At 41.9% G+C, this 15,308-nt stretch overlaps 2 protein-coding genes across 3 annotated transcripts in view; one reads left to right on the top strand and one right to left on the bottom strand.

Moving 5' to 3' along the window:
- Positions 1–133: 133 nt before the first annotated feature.
- Positions 134–5,180, bottom strand: atox1 (antioxidant 1 copper chaperone). Its single transcript, XM_083786049.1, has 4 exons — positions 5,048–5,180; positions 4,759–4,837; positions 1,223–1,376; positions 134–1,106 (listed from the first exon to the last, which is right to left on the bottom strand). Exons 1-3 carry the CDS (start codon positions 5,051–5,053, stop codon positions 1,252–1,254), a joined length of 210 nt encoding a protein of 69 aa, XP_083642175.1. The 5' UTR covers positions 5,054–5,180; the 3' UTR covers positions 134–1,106; positions 1,223–1,251.
- Positions 5,181–5,680: 500 nt separating this feature from the next.
- slc36a1 (solute carrier family 36 member 1) overlaps positions 5,681–15,308 on the top strand; it is a 34,181-nt gene continuing 24,553 nt past the window's right edge. For both annotated transcript variants that reach the window (XM_083786039.1, XM_083786040.1), the window contains exons 1-5: positions 5,681–5,821; positions 8,899–9,029; positions 13,206–13,335; positions 13,745–13,835; positions 14,215–14,303. In XM_083786039.1, coding sequence (XP_083642165.1) covers positions 8,987–9,029; positions 13,206–13,335; positions 13,745–13,835; positions 14,215–14,303 — 353 coding nt within the window. In that variant the 5' untranslated portion in view covers positions 5,681–5,821; positions 8,899–8,986. The remainder of the gene's footprint in view (positions 5,822–8,898; positions 9,030–13,205; positions 13,336–13,744; positions 13,836–14,214; positions 14,304–15,308) is intronic.

Raw genomic sequence — 15,308 nt, 5'->3', positions numbered from 1 at the left:
CAATTTCATTGACTGAGGAACATTTAGGACTGCCTGGATTGATGGTCCTCCAGATCAGCCCACGTCAGTACTTGTAGGATCACTTGAGGAAATTGTATTAAAGTGAATCAATACAAATGTGATAACATTTAGGCAGATTCTAAAGTTGATTTTATTTCACATGAGTTAAAAACCTACAGAAACAGAAGCTTAAATAAACGGGTTCTTTGCATTTTCCTTACAAATTCCTATCAGAGTGAATTACATTAAATGCTTAAAGTTATTAAGACAAAGCAAAGTGGACGGTTTTACAAAACTTGACCACTTCAGTGCTCCAAGAATACACAGGCAGACTGAGTGAAGTTTCCAGAATACACACAGCTAACAATGCTTTATGGGTATTAGTAGCAAGATTGGCTCAAGGTTAACAATGATATGGCAAGTCAAACATTTAGATAAAGATGTCCATTGTACAAAAAGCCTTTAGCCAATTTAGACCAACCACCTTATATTAGTATATAACCACCTTAGTATTTGCCACCACTCTGTTATGGAGGGGAAAAAATGTGATTCTAAAGGAGTTTATTTTGTACTCGTAATGCCATCTTGATGTCTGAATGCTTAATGTTTTATGTAAAGCACTGTTAATTGCCTTGTATAAATATAAATCAAATAAACCTGCGTTTCCTGTGGAGGTGTGAGAAGGACATGCTTTGGAATAAAGTGAAAGAATTTCCTCTCAATTATTTCTCATGCAATCATAATTTTGAATGAAACTGAATGGAAGCCTGTTACAGAATGTTTAGTGTTACAAGGGATATATCACAAGTATCAAATAATACTGTAAACTGGGTTGACTTTAATAGAATGTCAAGCAGAAGAACAGATCTTCGTTTTAACAGTGAGTAAAATGCAATACCATGAACATCTTTAGTATAGTCAGTCCTTCATTAGGGTAGTGTGACCCTAGTAATCATTGGTAGCCACTCTGAAAGGCCGCTATTGGAATGTTGACATGTGTCCATTATTATGGATCCTTGAATTCTAATCAAAGTTGAATCTGAATGCACAGAGAAGGACTATACAATCCAGTCAATTGTCACTTCATCTCAGCAGCAATTACCCCCCTGCAAAACATAAACAAACACCATTTATGAGTGTGATCTGCAGTCTTCCGCAATATCTAAATAAATAAAAAGAACAGAGCCATGAGTGTTAACATAACTTTACACTTAAAGTTTACCTGTTCTACATGATCTGCAGCAGGTGCCTTCATTTGGTACCATTGTACTTGACTTCCTTTCCACATTTCTTCAGAGTCTCTGTGAGAAAATTCACATCCTTTTCAGACTCAATCCACACCAACTTCTTGGGCAAGTCGATCTCGAACTTAACATCTGAAAGAGCAAACAGCAAAGCTTATCACCACTGTTTTGTTGAGGTCAAGGGTTGTTAAAAGAGAGCAGCGTTCAGTCAAATTGATTGAAAGGTTTATTAGACAGAACGTATAAACAGTATAGTCAAACACTCAGTCCAAATAACAGTATTCTGAGACATTCTGGTGACTCAGCTAAACACCGAGCCATTACAGACCCAGTTTCGTCTGCGCGAAAGATGAAAGCCTGGAAAAAGCCGTGGGCAGAACCAGTCTAAAAGTGGGAGTCAACCCTTCCGGGTGGGCGTCGCTCTAAATGATGTGACGTAGCGCTGCACTAGGGGGGAGAGGAGGGGCCGGGGGTGACGGACAGATCGATGAGATCCAATCAGGGTGCGCGCTTTTCTGAGGCGCGACCCTCCCATCTAGGCCAGAAATGTCTCTGCTTAGGTCAGGCTATGATACATGTTAATTCACGTGAAACTACGCCATCTGTTGGACACATAAAATATAGGCAGTTCATTCATTGTGACTTTCAGACGAAAGACGACACTTTGAAATCCCATCATTTCATTCCGCAGTAGTTTTGAGGCTGCTGCTTGGATAGGGACGGACATATTATGTTTACCGTCTTTTTTTCCCCACCTGCGGCTGCTGCAACTCCCCTTCTCCACTGGGAAGGTGATCATCTCGTTTTTATGTGTAGCCTACTTTATTATCTACAGCACGGCCAGGGCACGCAACACACTGATTATTATTGTATCGGGTCGCTCGTTATTTTTGAGAGAGAGAGAGAGAGAGTGTGAGAGAGAGAGACCGTTGAACACACACAGACACACACACACACACACACACAAAATGCACGAAATAACGCGCTCTATGTGCAAACTCCTCGGCGCGCCTTGGATATGAGGCTTATGAGCGCCTTGGAGTTGGAGCGCAATGGAAATGAGCATGCTCAGAAAGACCAGAATGAATTTACATCCGAAGCAGTGTATACATGAGTCCAATTTTCTTTCAATCGCATTGAACATCGGAGTAATCCGGCCAGTGACATCGGAATGGTTTTTAGATCGCATCGAGCGTTTATGTAATTGTATAAGTAAGTAACTTAAACTATATCTTGAATGTAGTCTTGTATGCTTCTGTCACACAGTCTGTGCAAACAGTCTGTGCAAACAGAAGATCTGAAAATGATTTGTTCTACTTGCCCAAAGGTCATGCCAACTTGACTGAAAAGTAAATCGTCCATTATAAAATGACTAGTCCTTACCCGTTCTGATATATTTCAACTTGTATAATATATTTGTGTGTGTGTGTGTGTGTGGTTTTTTATGAATAAAAACAGCAGTATAACATTAAAGTATTCTTCCAAATGCATGGTAGGGAAACGTTTTCATGGCAAGAGCAAGGACCGCAGCATTTACACTTATTAGCCCACAGAGCCCCATTTGAAAAGTATCAAGGACCCCCAGTTTGACATGCAGCTATATATGGACACTTTGGACAGTCGCACAGATCCAATTTGCAGGTGGATTTGCGTCCAAAACGGTCTCAATTGTGAGCTTTGGCTTGAGAGAACTCATGGCTTTTGCAACCTGTGATGTTGTGAGCTTGTAGATTAGCTGTTTTCACCAGAGCGTGCGCTGTAGCCACTTCACGCTGTGTGTGTGTGGCTTATGCTTATTAAGACAGTTGTATCTCGTGTTGTGTTTATAGCTAACTGAAAAGTGAAAACGGCCACGCGATGACGCACGCGCACACATACGAACGTGCGCACTCACAGCTTAAGTAGTTTACACACACACATGCTCACAGCGAAAGTAGTCTGCACACACACACACACACAACCTCCGTGTTGGCTGGGGGCGGTGTGAAAAAGGGTATAGGTGCGTGGAAGAATGCGCTAGGGTCCTTGAGGCTGTTCTTCGTGGCATGTTGTTTGTTGTATGTAGTAATTGTGTCGATGCGTAAGGGGGTTGGAAATATCCCGATCGCTCGCCCGCTGTCTATTGCGAGCAAAATTAACAGCGGGCGAAACAACTGAAGTTAGGCGGAAAACTCGCGAGCAAAATTGACAGCAGGCGAAACAACTCAAGTTACGCGGAAAACTGTGTCCCAGTATTAATCAGTGACCGTCCCAAAATTCACTGGTGACACGTGATTTCTGGGGAGAGGAGTTTTGCCGCCCTGTGGCTGCGGGGGGTACTGCATGCGTTTTTAATTCACTAATAAATTAATTAATAATCATTAATGTGTCAAATCGAAAAAAGGGCTCCGTTACGCCCTCCATATTCATATGGTCAATGCCTGTGTGAAAAGTGGGAGCGATTGGTGCAGGCAATGAGGAGATAATGAGGAGATAATGCGGTCGGACACACACTCACTCACACACTCAGACATTCGCTCTATTATAGTATAGATAGGTAACATTTGAATTACCGTTTAACTTAAGACTTTTAACACGAGTAGCAACACACTTTGATCTCGCCGCAAAGCAGGTGCCTATGGGTTATAGTTCCAAACATTGCTCCTATGGCTGGAACTATCCCATTGAGATAGAATGAGCACTTCCGCATTCCATTGTTACAATGGGAGTCAACGCTAGTGTCATCACTCTCTTACGATTACTCTTCCAGAAACTAGAAAGCAAACTCTGCCTGCCCGGAAGTTGCATTTACCTGTACCAGGGGCAAGTGGGAAACCCTTAGTGTAGTTAGTAGTGTATAATGTTATAGGCCTGATAGTGATAGTTTGCTGCTTAGCAGAAATGTTCACTTTCAAAACTTCCTATCATCAGCTTAGCCTTACAGGATAGTTGTCTGGCTACAGGAGATCTTGTATGTGACACTACTCCCAGAGAGGCCCAAATTAAGTCATTAAATAAAGAAGACACAACAGCACATTTTGAAACAGGTTACTTGTATGTTAATAACATGCCACACCCTGCCAGGAAGTCATGAGTTGTTGATGACAGAAAGGCTTTATTTAAGCCACTTTAGGCTACACACATACAACTAACAAATTGCATGTTAGCTTTCCTAACATGAACACACACACACACACACACACACACACACACACACACACACACACACACCACTCTAACTAGTGTAAATATAGTGTGGGGGGGAGACAGTTGGGGTTGAGGTCCAAAGTCAGAACTATAGGTCCAAAGAAGATGCAAGATTTCACCATGGTGTTTGATGCTCTCCCACATTGAAAGAACAGCATGTTCAAATGCTGTTGGTAGAATAGTTAAGCAAGAAACGTACACACTATACACCAATTACACACCAATAACCACCACAGGTCGCATTTCTCCCAGGTCAAGACAGAAATGGGGAACATAATATGTGTCCAAGTCCGACAAAGACTAAATGATGATCCGAGGTCCAACTCACCATCACCAAGCTTAGTGAGGATCCTGGTGACGGCTCCAGAGCAGCCCTCACACGTCATGGCCACCTCAAATTCGTGCTTCTGTAGGGAAATAAAAATGCATTTAAGCTTATAAATTCATGTATTTATACTCCGTCGCACGTACGATGCTGTCGCTTTATTAGCTTAGATGTTCTCATGGTCGCCACAACTGGCCACAGTGGAGTCCAGAAAGCGAAAGCTCTAGTAGTTTTCTAACGTGCAATGTTTCACTTCATTTCTAATGAAAGATGAATCGTGGACTGAACTCACCGTCATGTTTCAGGTGTTGTTGTGGCACAGCGGATTGTCACCGGCGTCGAGAGAGACTCCAAGACCAAAAGCTTTGCGCACCAATGTATGCTTGTCCTGAATGAGAAGGATGAGAACACGCAGACCAGGGGGGTTCAGTCGGTTTAAATAAATTCCGGCATTTCTTGCTATAGACGGGCGGAGCTTACTTTCTACTTGGTTCATAGACTTGGTTAGGTTAGGAGACCAGACACCAGACCAGAGACAGACTGAGCCAAATCAAGCGCATCCCACGCAGTTTCCACCGGAACAGAGCAGCGTTTGTTTTCAAAATAAAATATATTTCTTTGTCATTATCGCACGGAAGAGAAAACACACCGCGCGGAGCTTCATCACGGGCGAAATTATTATAATCCCTATGAAGTCAGATTCATGATCGGGACCGTGCTTATTACACCACTCGAGCAAGTGTGTGGTTCAAACACGTTTTTTATAGTGTAGCCCTAACCGTACACAAATCTAAGCAGCCGCTGCTGGTAGTTTGGGTTTGTTATGTCAGCATGCAGTCAGCTGACGGGTCCGCGTCGTCATGTGACTGCCTGGCTGGCAGTGGATGAACCGGAATCATCTTTACTTTGCATAAAGCCACAATCACACAGCTATTAACAACTATAATGTCGCGCTCGCCTCGGGCAGGATCGTGATTGATATGACAGTAATATCTCCGTCGTGAGGATAATCTGGCAATCAAACAGATTCCATTTGAAGAGAGAGAGAGAACGCGATTTTGCCCAGGTATGTTCTGTCATTGATGTGTCATTCCTTCCACTGAAGGTTCCACAGTCTCACTCACAGACGCATAGAAGTGGCAAGCCACAATATTATAGACAGAATTAAAAAAGGCTATACTGTATGTAATTTAGAAATCCACGGATAAAACAGGTTTGACTGATTGAATGCATTCTATACCTTTGCTTTGCCTTTGGCAATATGCTTCTGCAAATCGGTTCTTGCGCAGGCTGCGCTGATCACATTATGATCCACTTTTCTTGGTTCGTTGTCTTTGACACCTTCAAACTCGTCTCGGTGACAGCAGTCCAATTCCAAATGAACTCCTTTTAGATAAGATAAGTTACAGGCTAAACTAAATTGACCATCGGCGAAGGGACGTCCTGGAAACTAATCAACAGCATTGAGAATCAAACACAGGATGCAATAGTAAATCATTTTAAAGATTATTCTAACCCATTTGAATGGCAGAGTCCACACCGCCAACAAAAACAACAGTGCAATTGCTCACATAATTATCCTAGTTCGTTGTATACTTAGTGTTTGATGGTATGGTAAAATACATACTGAGCTACTGGCCTGCTTTGGATCTCTGCATGAGTATATATAGTGTATAGTCTATCTATAAACATACAATAAATGTATAATATGAATTAATATACATGCATCAATGTAGATCTATCACCCGTGAATATATATATATATATATATATATATATATATATATATATATATATATATAGCCTATATATATATATATGTATTACAAGGAAATGCAATATATCCTCCCATATATATATATATATATATAACACTGAGTAGTGAGAGTACAGTGTAGCTCTGGTCCATAGCCTTATTGGCCTTAGGCCATTAGGGCTATGGACCAGAGCTAAGTACACTGTATGGTGACGACATTATCCTGATTAATTTATTTTTCATAAAAAACAATGAGTTTAATGTCATTGCTTCAGTACTGTTTCAGTGTCAATGTGCTGACATGACACTGACACGTCACACAGTATGTCTTGGATATATAATGGATGTACAGTCTATGTGTACAGTGTAGTGTATGCACAGTCTATTAACACATCAGCACTGAGCATATGAACGTTCAACTGAATATGAGAATGAAGAGCTGTTCTGGAGTCCGATTACACTGACTCAGAAAGATGTTTCTTTACACTGGGTCTGGAGTTAGATCAGAGTGTTTGTTATGATCTTCCCATTGAGCTACAGCTACACAGGTAGCAGAACCCTTAGTCATAGCAGTTTAAAAATAATATAGTCAGCCATGACCCAAAATTGCATTATAAAACAAAATGCCAGACGCCAAGAGGATTAAGTCTGATAGGCCTATACTTTGTTAAATCTGCATTGTGTGACATAGTTTGTTTGTTTGTTTATTTTCACATACAAAAATATTTCGGAAATTATACACAAGGTCAATAAAAATGTGAAGGAGAAAGCCTAAAAACTTGCAAGGGGCTTGCAATTAAGTGGCTTCTCCAGGCATGTTTATACATTCATAGTTGTTTTTATTTGTTTAAAGAAAAAAACAATCATACTGTATTGAACATGCATTAGAATACAGATAAAATACAGGGACAGTGAGAGGACGGAAATGTACTGTATAACAAGAAAAATAGACACAATAGACAGAAGTCAGACAATAAAATAGTTGTGCTGTGCAACAAGGTATAAATGATCCATTAGTCATTAGTGTAATGCTCTACCCACCATTGAATTTAACTAAATGCTAGCCCCTTCAGGACGAATACTGGACAACTCACCCCGGTGCTTTACCGTTTTCCTCCCGGAATTTACCAGTGAGGGGGATAACTTTGTAATATGCTATTGGCTGTTTGTATTCTTTTTGGAAAGGCTATATTATTTTACTTTTTGACCCTATAAACAATTTATTATTTAGTATATGTAAGGTTTTGCCCACTCAAATGGTACCTCGTCAGATAATCCCCACATATCCTACAACAACTTCTGTGAACAGACTTCACTGTAGTAGCTTTTAATAAATTATATTTGTACATAGGCAGTCTGCTGTCATGAAAGTTTATAGTTAGAGAAATTCAAAGTCCAGCCGTCTGCTGTCCAGCCTCTCCCACCCCTCATTGGGGAAAATTCTGGGAGGAAAACAGAAACGGGGTGAGTTGTCTTGTTACCTTCAGGACGGACCCTTGTTTACCTTTTCTGTATTTGGGGAGACGTCTCCAAATAGAGAAAAGGTAAACAAGGGTCCTGAAAGGGGCTAACTGTCTAAATCTCACTATTATTTCCATTCTCCAAACATAGTGTATTTGTGTTTGTGGGTGTGTTTCATTTAGGTGCTGCTGTGTGCCAGCAGGTCCTTACTACTTATTACTTCATGCATGTTGGCAGTTGGCACACAAACACCTAAATGAAACGCACTCACACAATGAACATCGTTTACGTTCAGCCGTGTATACACATCAAATGCCTGCTGTTAAAAGGGTCTGTATGGTAGACAAACATCCTGGAGGACAAACAAACGCCTGGGCATTCAACCACGTCTAGCATGGCAAATGTGAGAAAGCAATGCAAGAGGCATGTCTTCTTTAAAATAATAAATAGTGCAAGTTGTTAAGTCAGTACCTCCTACTATAAATACGCAAAATATCTGTCAGGTGGTCCAGAACAGCCGATCCAACAGACAGATGGGTATAATGGGTACTCTGAGAGTGGTGCTGCAGAACTGAGTGGGGCATGCGCCCATGCGCACCATTCTAATTAATTGAATTGATACTCGGCTGTAGTGGCAGTGTTAACTTAATTCTACTGCAAATATACCTGTTGTTCCCAACTTAATCTCTTCTTAGTGCTTGGAGACTGTAGAAAGCATGATAAAAATGAAGTCATGGGGATAGGACACACCTCTGGCTACCGGATATTTGAACATCGCTTGCTTCTCATTTGACAGGCAAACACAGAGGAGGAGAGTGCACACCTACTGTACTGTAGAGGTGCTGATCAAAACAGGTGTTACTGAATAATGTTATAATAATTTTTTTACAATGTAATGAATGCATGCATAATTGTCTCCCTAATAGTGGCACTCTGCTGTTAATGTGGAATACAACGATATACCAACGGTTGGATTAGAGACGGAACCTGAGGACAACCATTCATCCACCTGCCATGGCCACCGGCACCACTAATAATGGAGACCCCCACAGCGAAGGTATTGAAATCAATCACACGCCTAGCCGCAATTTGCAACTCTAGATTTTTTATAATGGGATGAATCTAGAGTTACGGTAGTGGGTCGCACACACCAAGACTTCAGTTCAAAATATTTATTGCATTTTTGAACAGGGACAAACGTTTCGGCTATCCAGCCTTCATCAGTGTCTTATTGCATTATGTGCAAATTCGAAACAGGTGGTACCAAGCCCCCAGTGAGGCTCTCCAAAGTTGAAGCACTGGGCCCTAGTGGTAAGAGGTGGGACTGCAGGCGGACCCGTGGAGTTATGACGAGGAAACCCCGTGCAGCTGGGGTTTAACATTGAGCGCTCGTTTGCACTTCCGCATTTTGGACACCAAATGTTGGTGTCTAAATCGAAAAAATGCAGAAGTAGACCGTTCTTCCGGGTGCTTCAAAACGCCACTGAGCAACTTCCACTGAAATTAATAGCAGGGGGGCGGGCTATAGCGCCGGTTCAGACTATCCTTTTAATACTCTATGGGTGGTACGCAGGGCCGTTCAGTGACTTTGACGAGTGCTTCCAAACTCCAACACTGCACAGAAATGTCTTGACAGAAAGTAGCTCATAACATGTCTACGGTGGATATTTATGAAACAAAAGCTCGGCAGATCGAAAGGGGATAATTCAAGCTTGGCCTAGAGCTGCAATGTTGGTGAGTTTAACGTCGTGGATGAAAGGGCCTGTCAGCTCAAACCCACAATGCAAGAGTACAGACATCAGTATAGCATTATAAAGTTATATATATATAAAAAAAAATCAAATGAACCGAGTGGTGCATCTCTCTCTCTCTCTCTCTCTCTCTCTCTCTCTACAGCGCCCCTACTGGTGCTCATTAACACATCCATAGGTGAACATCACATACATAGGTGAACAACACGGACATTGCTGTTCCTTGGAGTGGTTGCACCACACAAAAACAACTACCAATTCCAGCTCGTCATTTTTGTCCAAAAATTGTGGTCACCCCTGCTCTTGGTGGACACAGATTCTCAAACTTCTTAATTTCAAGACCGCCAGTTTGATATGCAATATTATTAGGCCTTGGACCCCCATTTGTTTTTGTTTTTTATCCCCGTTAACCCAATCTACACTGTAAAACCCTCATGTAAATTTAACTATTGAGAGATTAAAAGTTTAACCAAAAAGACCAGTAAGGGTTTATTTAGTTCAATTTCAATGTCGGTCAAGTATATTCCATATGGTGTGTGTTGTGTTACCTGTGTGTTGCTGAACAACAGGTCAACTCCAAACTCCTGAAGAACTCGATATTCTCCAAACAATTCAGCTCCTCAATTCCAATTCTACACCCCTTACGAATATCTGCAGGCCTGCTTACACAGTTAGTGAACTGTATGTTTGTTTTTGTTCACTTTCTCCAACTTGAGCCACTTCAAATAAAATAAACTTGGTGGGCAACTGTCCTTGAGTGCGGCTACCAGCATACTAACTGATTCTCACATTCTGAGTCACACACCTGTGGCAACAGGCTTGTTAATTAGAGTCAGCTGTGAACTTGTGACTCTGGCCATCACACATCTATAGCTAAATTCCAATACCGCAACTTTCACACTCGCTCACTCTCCTCGCGTCCTCCACTCGCTCCTTTGCTCCGCCCCCAGCGAGGAGGAGAGGAGGAGGAGAGGATTCTATGCGAGGACAGAGTGGTGGTCGAATTTTCCTCTGGAATCGGAATGTACTACGCTGTCATTTCAAAGCGACGGCACAATCCGCGATCACTAATGACGTGTATCAATTCAATTCAATTCAAAGGGCTTTATTGGCATGGGAAAACATACGTTGCCAAAGCAAAAGTGGTGTCACTGTCACACAGCTGGATCACTGGAACTCCGAAGTCCGAACAGAGCCGTACAGTGCAGAATAGACAATTCATCATTTTGTACATGTAACCGAGGGTCCGAGGCCAATGTGTATGTATTGGTAACATGTGCAAGGCAAGGCTATTTATTCCTGAAATAGTGAATAAGCGCCAGGATGCGCACACGTATAAATCACCCCCCCCCCCCCTCCTCCGACAGTCAGTCCTCCTCCGCGGTCTTTGCAAATAACGGACACTATAACAGGAATTAGGTATAGTCTCTCTGACTTACATATTCAGTTTAGTCCACATATAAATATTATTTTTTTCCATTTTTGTCACCGTCATTCATAGCAGTCTGTGCATTCAGGCATGCACAGAGATAAATTAACTATAGCTTTTGAGGTGCGCACAATATAGCCGGCCTAATTTATATATCCTACTTTTATTATGCTTCACACAACGCAATAAAGCCAGTGGCTTGTTGTGGTCCTTTCACTTTCACATAAGTAGGCTAGATAGGCTACTTTATCATTCTGAAGCTCTATTCATTCAGCGAAAATGTGTCTCTTCAACAAACAGTTGAACAGTGCGTGCATGTGTGTGTTGGCCGTTGGGTCGGCGACTTCAGCCAGTCAGCCGGTCGGCAGCTAGTGGATGGGGGGGGGGGGGGGGGGTGCACAGTATCGGGTTTCATCAGTGTTTTCTGTTCCACATGTGGAGGAGGCGGACTTACGTCACTGGAGAAGGAAAAAAAACATGTACACGTGATGCGGAAATCCGCTGCGAGGAGACAAAATACCCCACCGAGCCTGCACCTGATGTACACTCGCTCTATGCGGTCTCGGAGAGCTCACTCGGCTCCTCCACTCGACTCTCCTCTCCTCCTCGATGGAGCGCTTTAACAATCGGAACGTTAACAATTTCCGGGTCACGCTGGAATGACCCCGAGTGACCGAGTGGGAGTGAGCGAGTGTCCGAGATTTTGGGTATTGGAATTTAGCTTATGGGTCCATTTGGCTCCTAACTATCAATCATTTAGCTGGGTACCCCACATGGCACCGCTTTAGTGTAGAAATGTGATGGTAAAAAGCATGAAGAGGTGTGAAGGGAAACTCTTTCCCCTTTAGATGAGGGTTGTGCTGTGGCTGTCACCCTAGTGGAGCTCTGGTGCCTCATGTCCAAAATATATCTATGACTTATATAGAATAGAATCGTGACCTGAGTTTTGATTGTATTCTGTGGTTATGTTGTGTATGTACTAAATGCTATATATTTAATTCATACAGATTAGTAGAACTGAATAGGTAAAATAGAATTAGGTTAAATGCACAGGGGGTTTGTTAAACACTTTAACCCCAGCATCTCCATCTCTTCTGGGGGGACTTTTGCCAAAAGTAGCAGATTTGTTTCACTTTTAATGCAGAAGAAAAAGTGCTTCATAGTCATAAAATAGTAAGTAGTCAAATTAAGTAGCATAGCAAGGATATCTTAAAATGTAAGTCATGAGTCATGACGGTAATCATCAACATCTAATTAAATAACCTAAATCAACGATTGGCTTGCGATTGTTGAGACATGTGATTCAACATTGTGAATTGAATAATATGTCACCAGTTGAAACACATGAAAGTTATAAGGCACAAGACTTTGTTGTCTCCACCAGGCCGAAGGCATGTGGGGAGAGTATGTTTTGCACTCCGTCCGTCCGTTTGTGTGTCCGTCCGTCCGTGTGTCCGTGAACAGCTAATCTCGGCCACCGTTAACCCGGTCGATGCCATATTTTGCACACACACTCCCTGGATGCCAACCATGAACCTCTGCCCCAAACTTTCCAGAACGGCCTGTTATAGCGCCACCAGGAGGCCGCTTTGTGCAAAACAAGTTTTTGCACAGTACACCTACAGATTTTGTCCAAACATCACGCAAATTGGTACACAGTCTCTCTAGAGCCATTCAAAGAAACGGGTCTTTCAGATTTATCAGACTCCATCCTGATTGGTTAAGATTGGCTTCCAAAGTTCACAGAAGTGCTCAGTTTCAAACAAAATGCTGCAAATCATGAACACATCGCGTGATTTCCGTGAAATTGTGCACCCACATTCCCACTAGGCCGAGGACGAAATGCCACATGAACAATTTCAACTCAGCCTCAAGGTGGCGCTATAACTGGCCGAAAAGTGTTTTTACCTCTAACTGCACGGATCTGTGGATAACCTGGTGGAGACCTGTGCCCGGAAGGGCACTTTTTCTAGTTTTGCCTGATTTCAGTTTCACTGCAGTCAAAAAGTGTGTTCACTGCTGCCTGCTCCCTTCTACTCCCTTTCTTCTCCAGGTGGTTCTGTCCCCATCATGTCCCCCAGTCCATCCGAAGGGGACATATTGTGTCCCTCACCTGTTCCTCCTCCTGGCCCTTCCAGGAGCCAGAATCAGTATGAGAGGATTGGTGGAGAAAGTGGAACCACGTAAGCATGTTCCCAACTTCCCATATATTAGATCACACACATTTTGAGTGCAACAGTGACGGCAAGAAACAAATGGACTCAGTCAACACTGTACCTGCTATATTGCTGCTAAGCTTATTTTGCAAATATATGAATCTAGTTTAATTGAGTTATTCCTAGTGCAGAAGATCGTGGAGAGTGTCTGAGCAGTATTCTTTTTACACAGGGTTCTTGCACCATTTTAATAGTCAAGTATAATGCTTTTCAACCCCTTCCTCAAACTAAAATGTAACCAGTAGAGAGAGACAATCTTTGTGTAACTGACCAACTTAATATTTTAATTAGACTAATAAGGTGCAGTCTATTGGCAATCACAAGATAAAACTGATCTTCTGCTTATCAAAAACATACGTTTCCTCCCACTCTATAGGTTCTTCCAGACTCTAATCCACCTGTTGAAGGGAAACATTGGTACAGGGCTACTAGGGCTGCCCTTGGCTGTAAAAAATGCAGGTCTTGTGGTAAGAACCTACATTAATATTCATGGTACTTTTCCTCTCAGTATATCTTAAATGAAATCATCCAGGGCTGGAGAATGAGCCAGGAACAACTCAAATCAAATTATAATCTGAAATTTGGCATTGATCTAACTGGGATGGTTGGTGTGAATATCTATGAATTGGAATCCCAGTACTGCCCCACATTATTGAACATGCAGTATATCTTCTCGTCTAACTTCTCCTACTTCTCCATTCTTCATGATACAAAGCCTTATGCCATATTTGCAGCTTTCCTGATGTCTGTGAATTCAGTTGTATATTTCTGCCAAACGTCCATGTTTTTATACAATCATCCAAGGCTGAAGATGACTTAATATTTTCTCTGTCTCCCTCCATCCAGCTGGGTCCGATCAGTCTATTGTGTATGGGAATTGTCGCCATTCACTGTATGAGATTACTGGTAGACTGTTCTCACCACCTCAGTGCACAGTAAGTCTACTGCAAAGTATACTGTAGCTGTTGGATGGAAACCTTGTATGTTCAAAACCTTTTTAGAACATGGAAAATTTAACCTTTGTTCCAATGGATCCAATAGTTGATATAATTTAGTCACAAGACCTTCTTAATACTTTATTGTTCAATATTTATAAAACACACAGACAAAGACATCTTTCACTTCCACTTTAAAAGATTTTCCCAAAAATTGCAGATTGCGTTTGTATACGTTTATTTCGACTGGACAGCACATTATTAATGAAACACTGCAAATGCAATGTAAATATGTCAGATTTAGCAAGGATGCTAAATAATCTGTAACAAAAACAAAAAGGGCACATATAAACATGAGCAAAAAAAGGCCAAGTAATGACCTAAAATACAAGATACATAATGCAAGACACTAAAGAAAACAAATGAAACCTATATTTTAGCCTATTCAAAACGGCCCAGTCCCCCCCCCCTGTGGTTCTGAAAGATGCTAATGATAACTGTGCACTTGGCCCACAACAACGGCCTAGATTTAGAATTTCATTTTTAACTCCTCAATGATGTGTCCCCTCAGCAATATCATCTGCCATGTTGAACATGAGTGATTGAACCCTGCAAATGCCCTGTAAAACTACATTCTCATAGATTTTGATTGGCTGTCAGCTCTGAAAGTGATCCCAATGATATAATTCACTACTTCCATCGTTATACTGTAGTTGTGCCGTGGACTCCAGCATCCACTTGAGTTGGAACAATTTATAAAATGATGTAATGTATTTATAGTTATTGTTCTTGATGTGGACGGCTCTCAAGTCAGGTGGTCCTGTGTGCAATTTGTGCCCAGTTGACAGCATTATTGCTGAGAGCAAAGCCCCCCCCCTGTGGTCAGGTGACCACCATCAACTCCCTTTACGGATGCAAATGCACCAGATGACATTCTTAAAAACAATAGTCAGTGGCATAGATAGCAGATACATCCGAACAATAATATGTTTTCGGCCCAGGCCG

This window comes from Protomyctophum parallelum, assembly GCF_964188405.1.
Source record: "Protomyctophum parallelum genome assembly, chromosome: 16".
Classification (NCBI taxonomy): domain Eukaryota; kingdom Metazoa; phylum Chordata; class Actinopteri; order Myctophiformes; family Myctophidae; genus Protomyctophum; species Protomyctophum parallelum.
The sequence above is the reverse complement of the archived record's forward strand: the minus strand, read 5'-3'. Positions and strand labels throughout refer to the sequence as shown.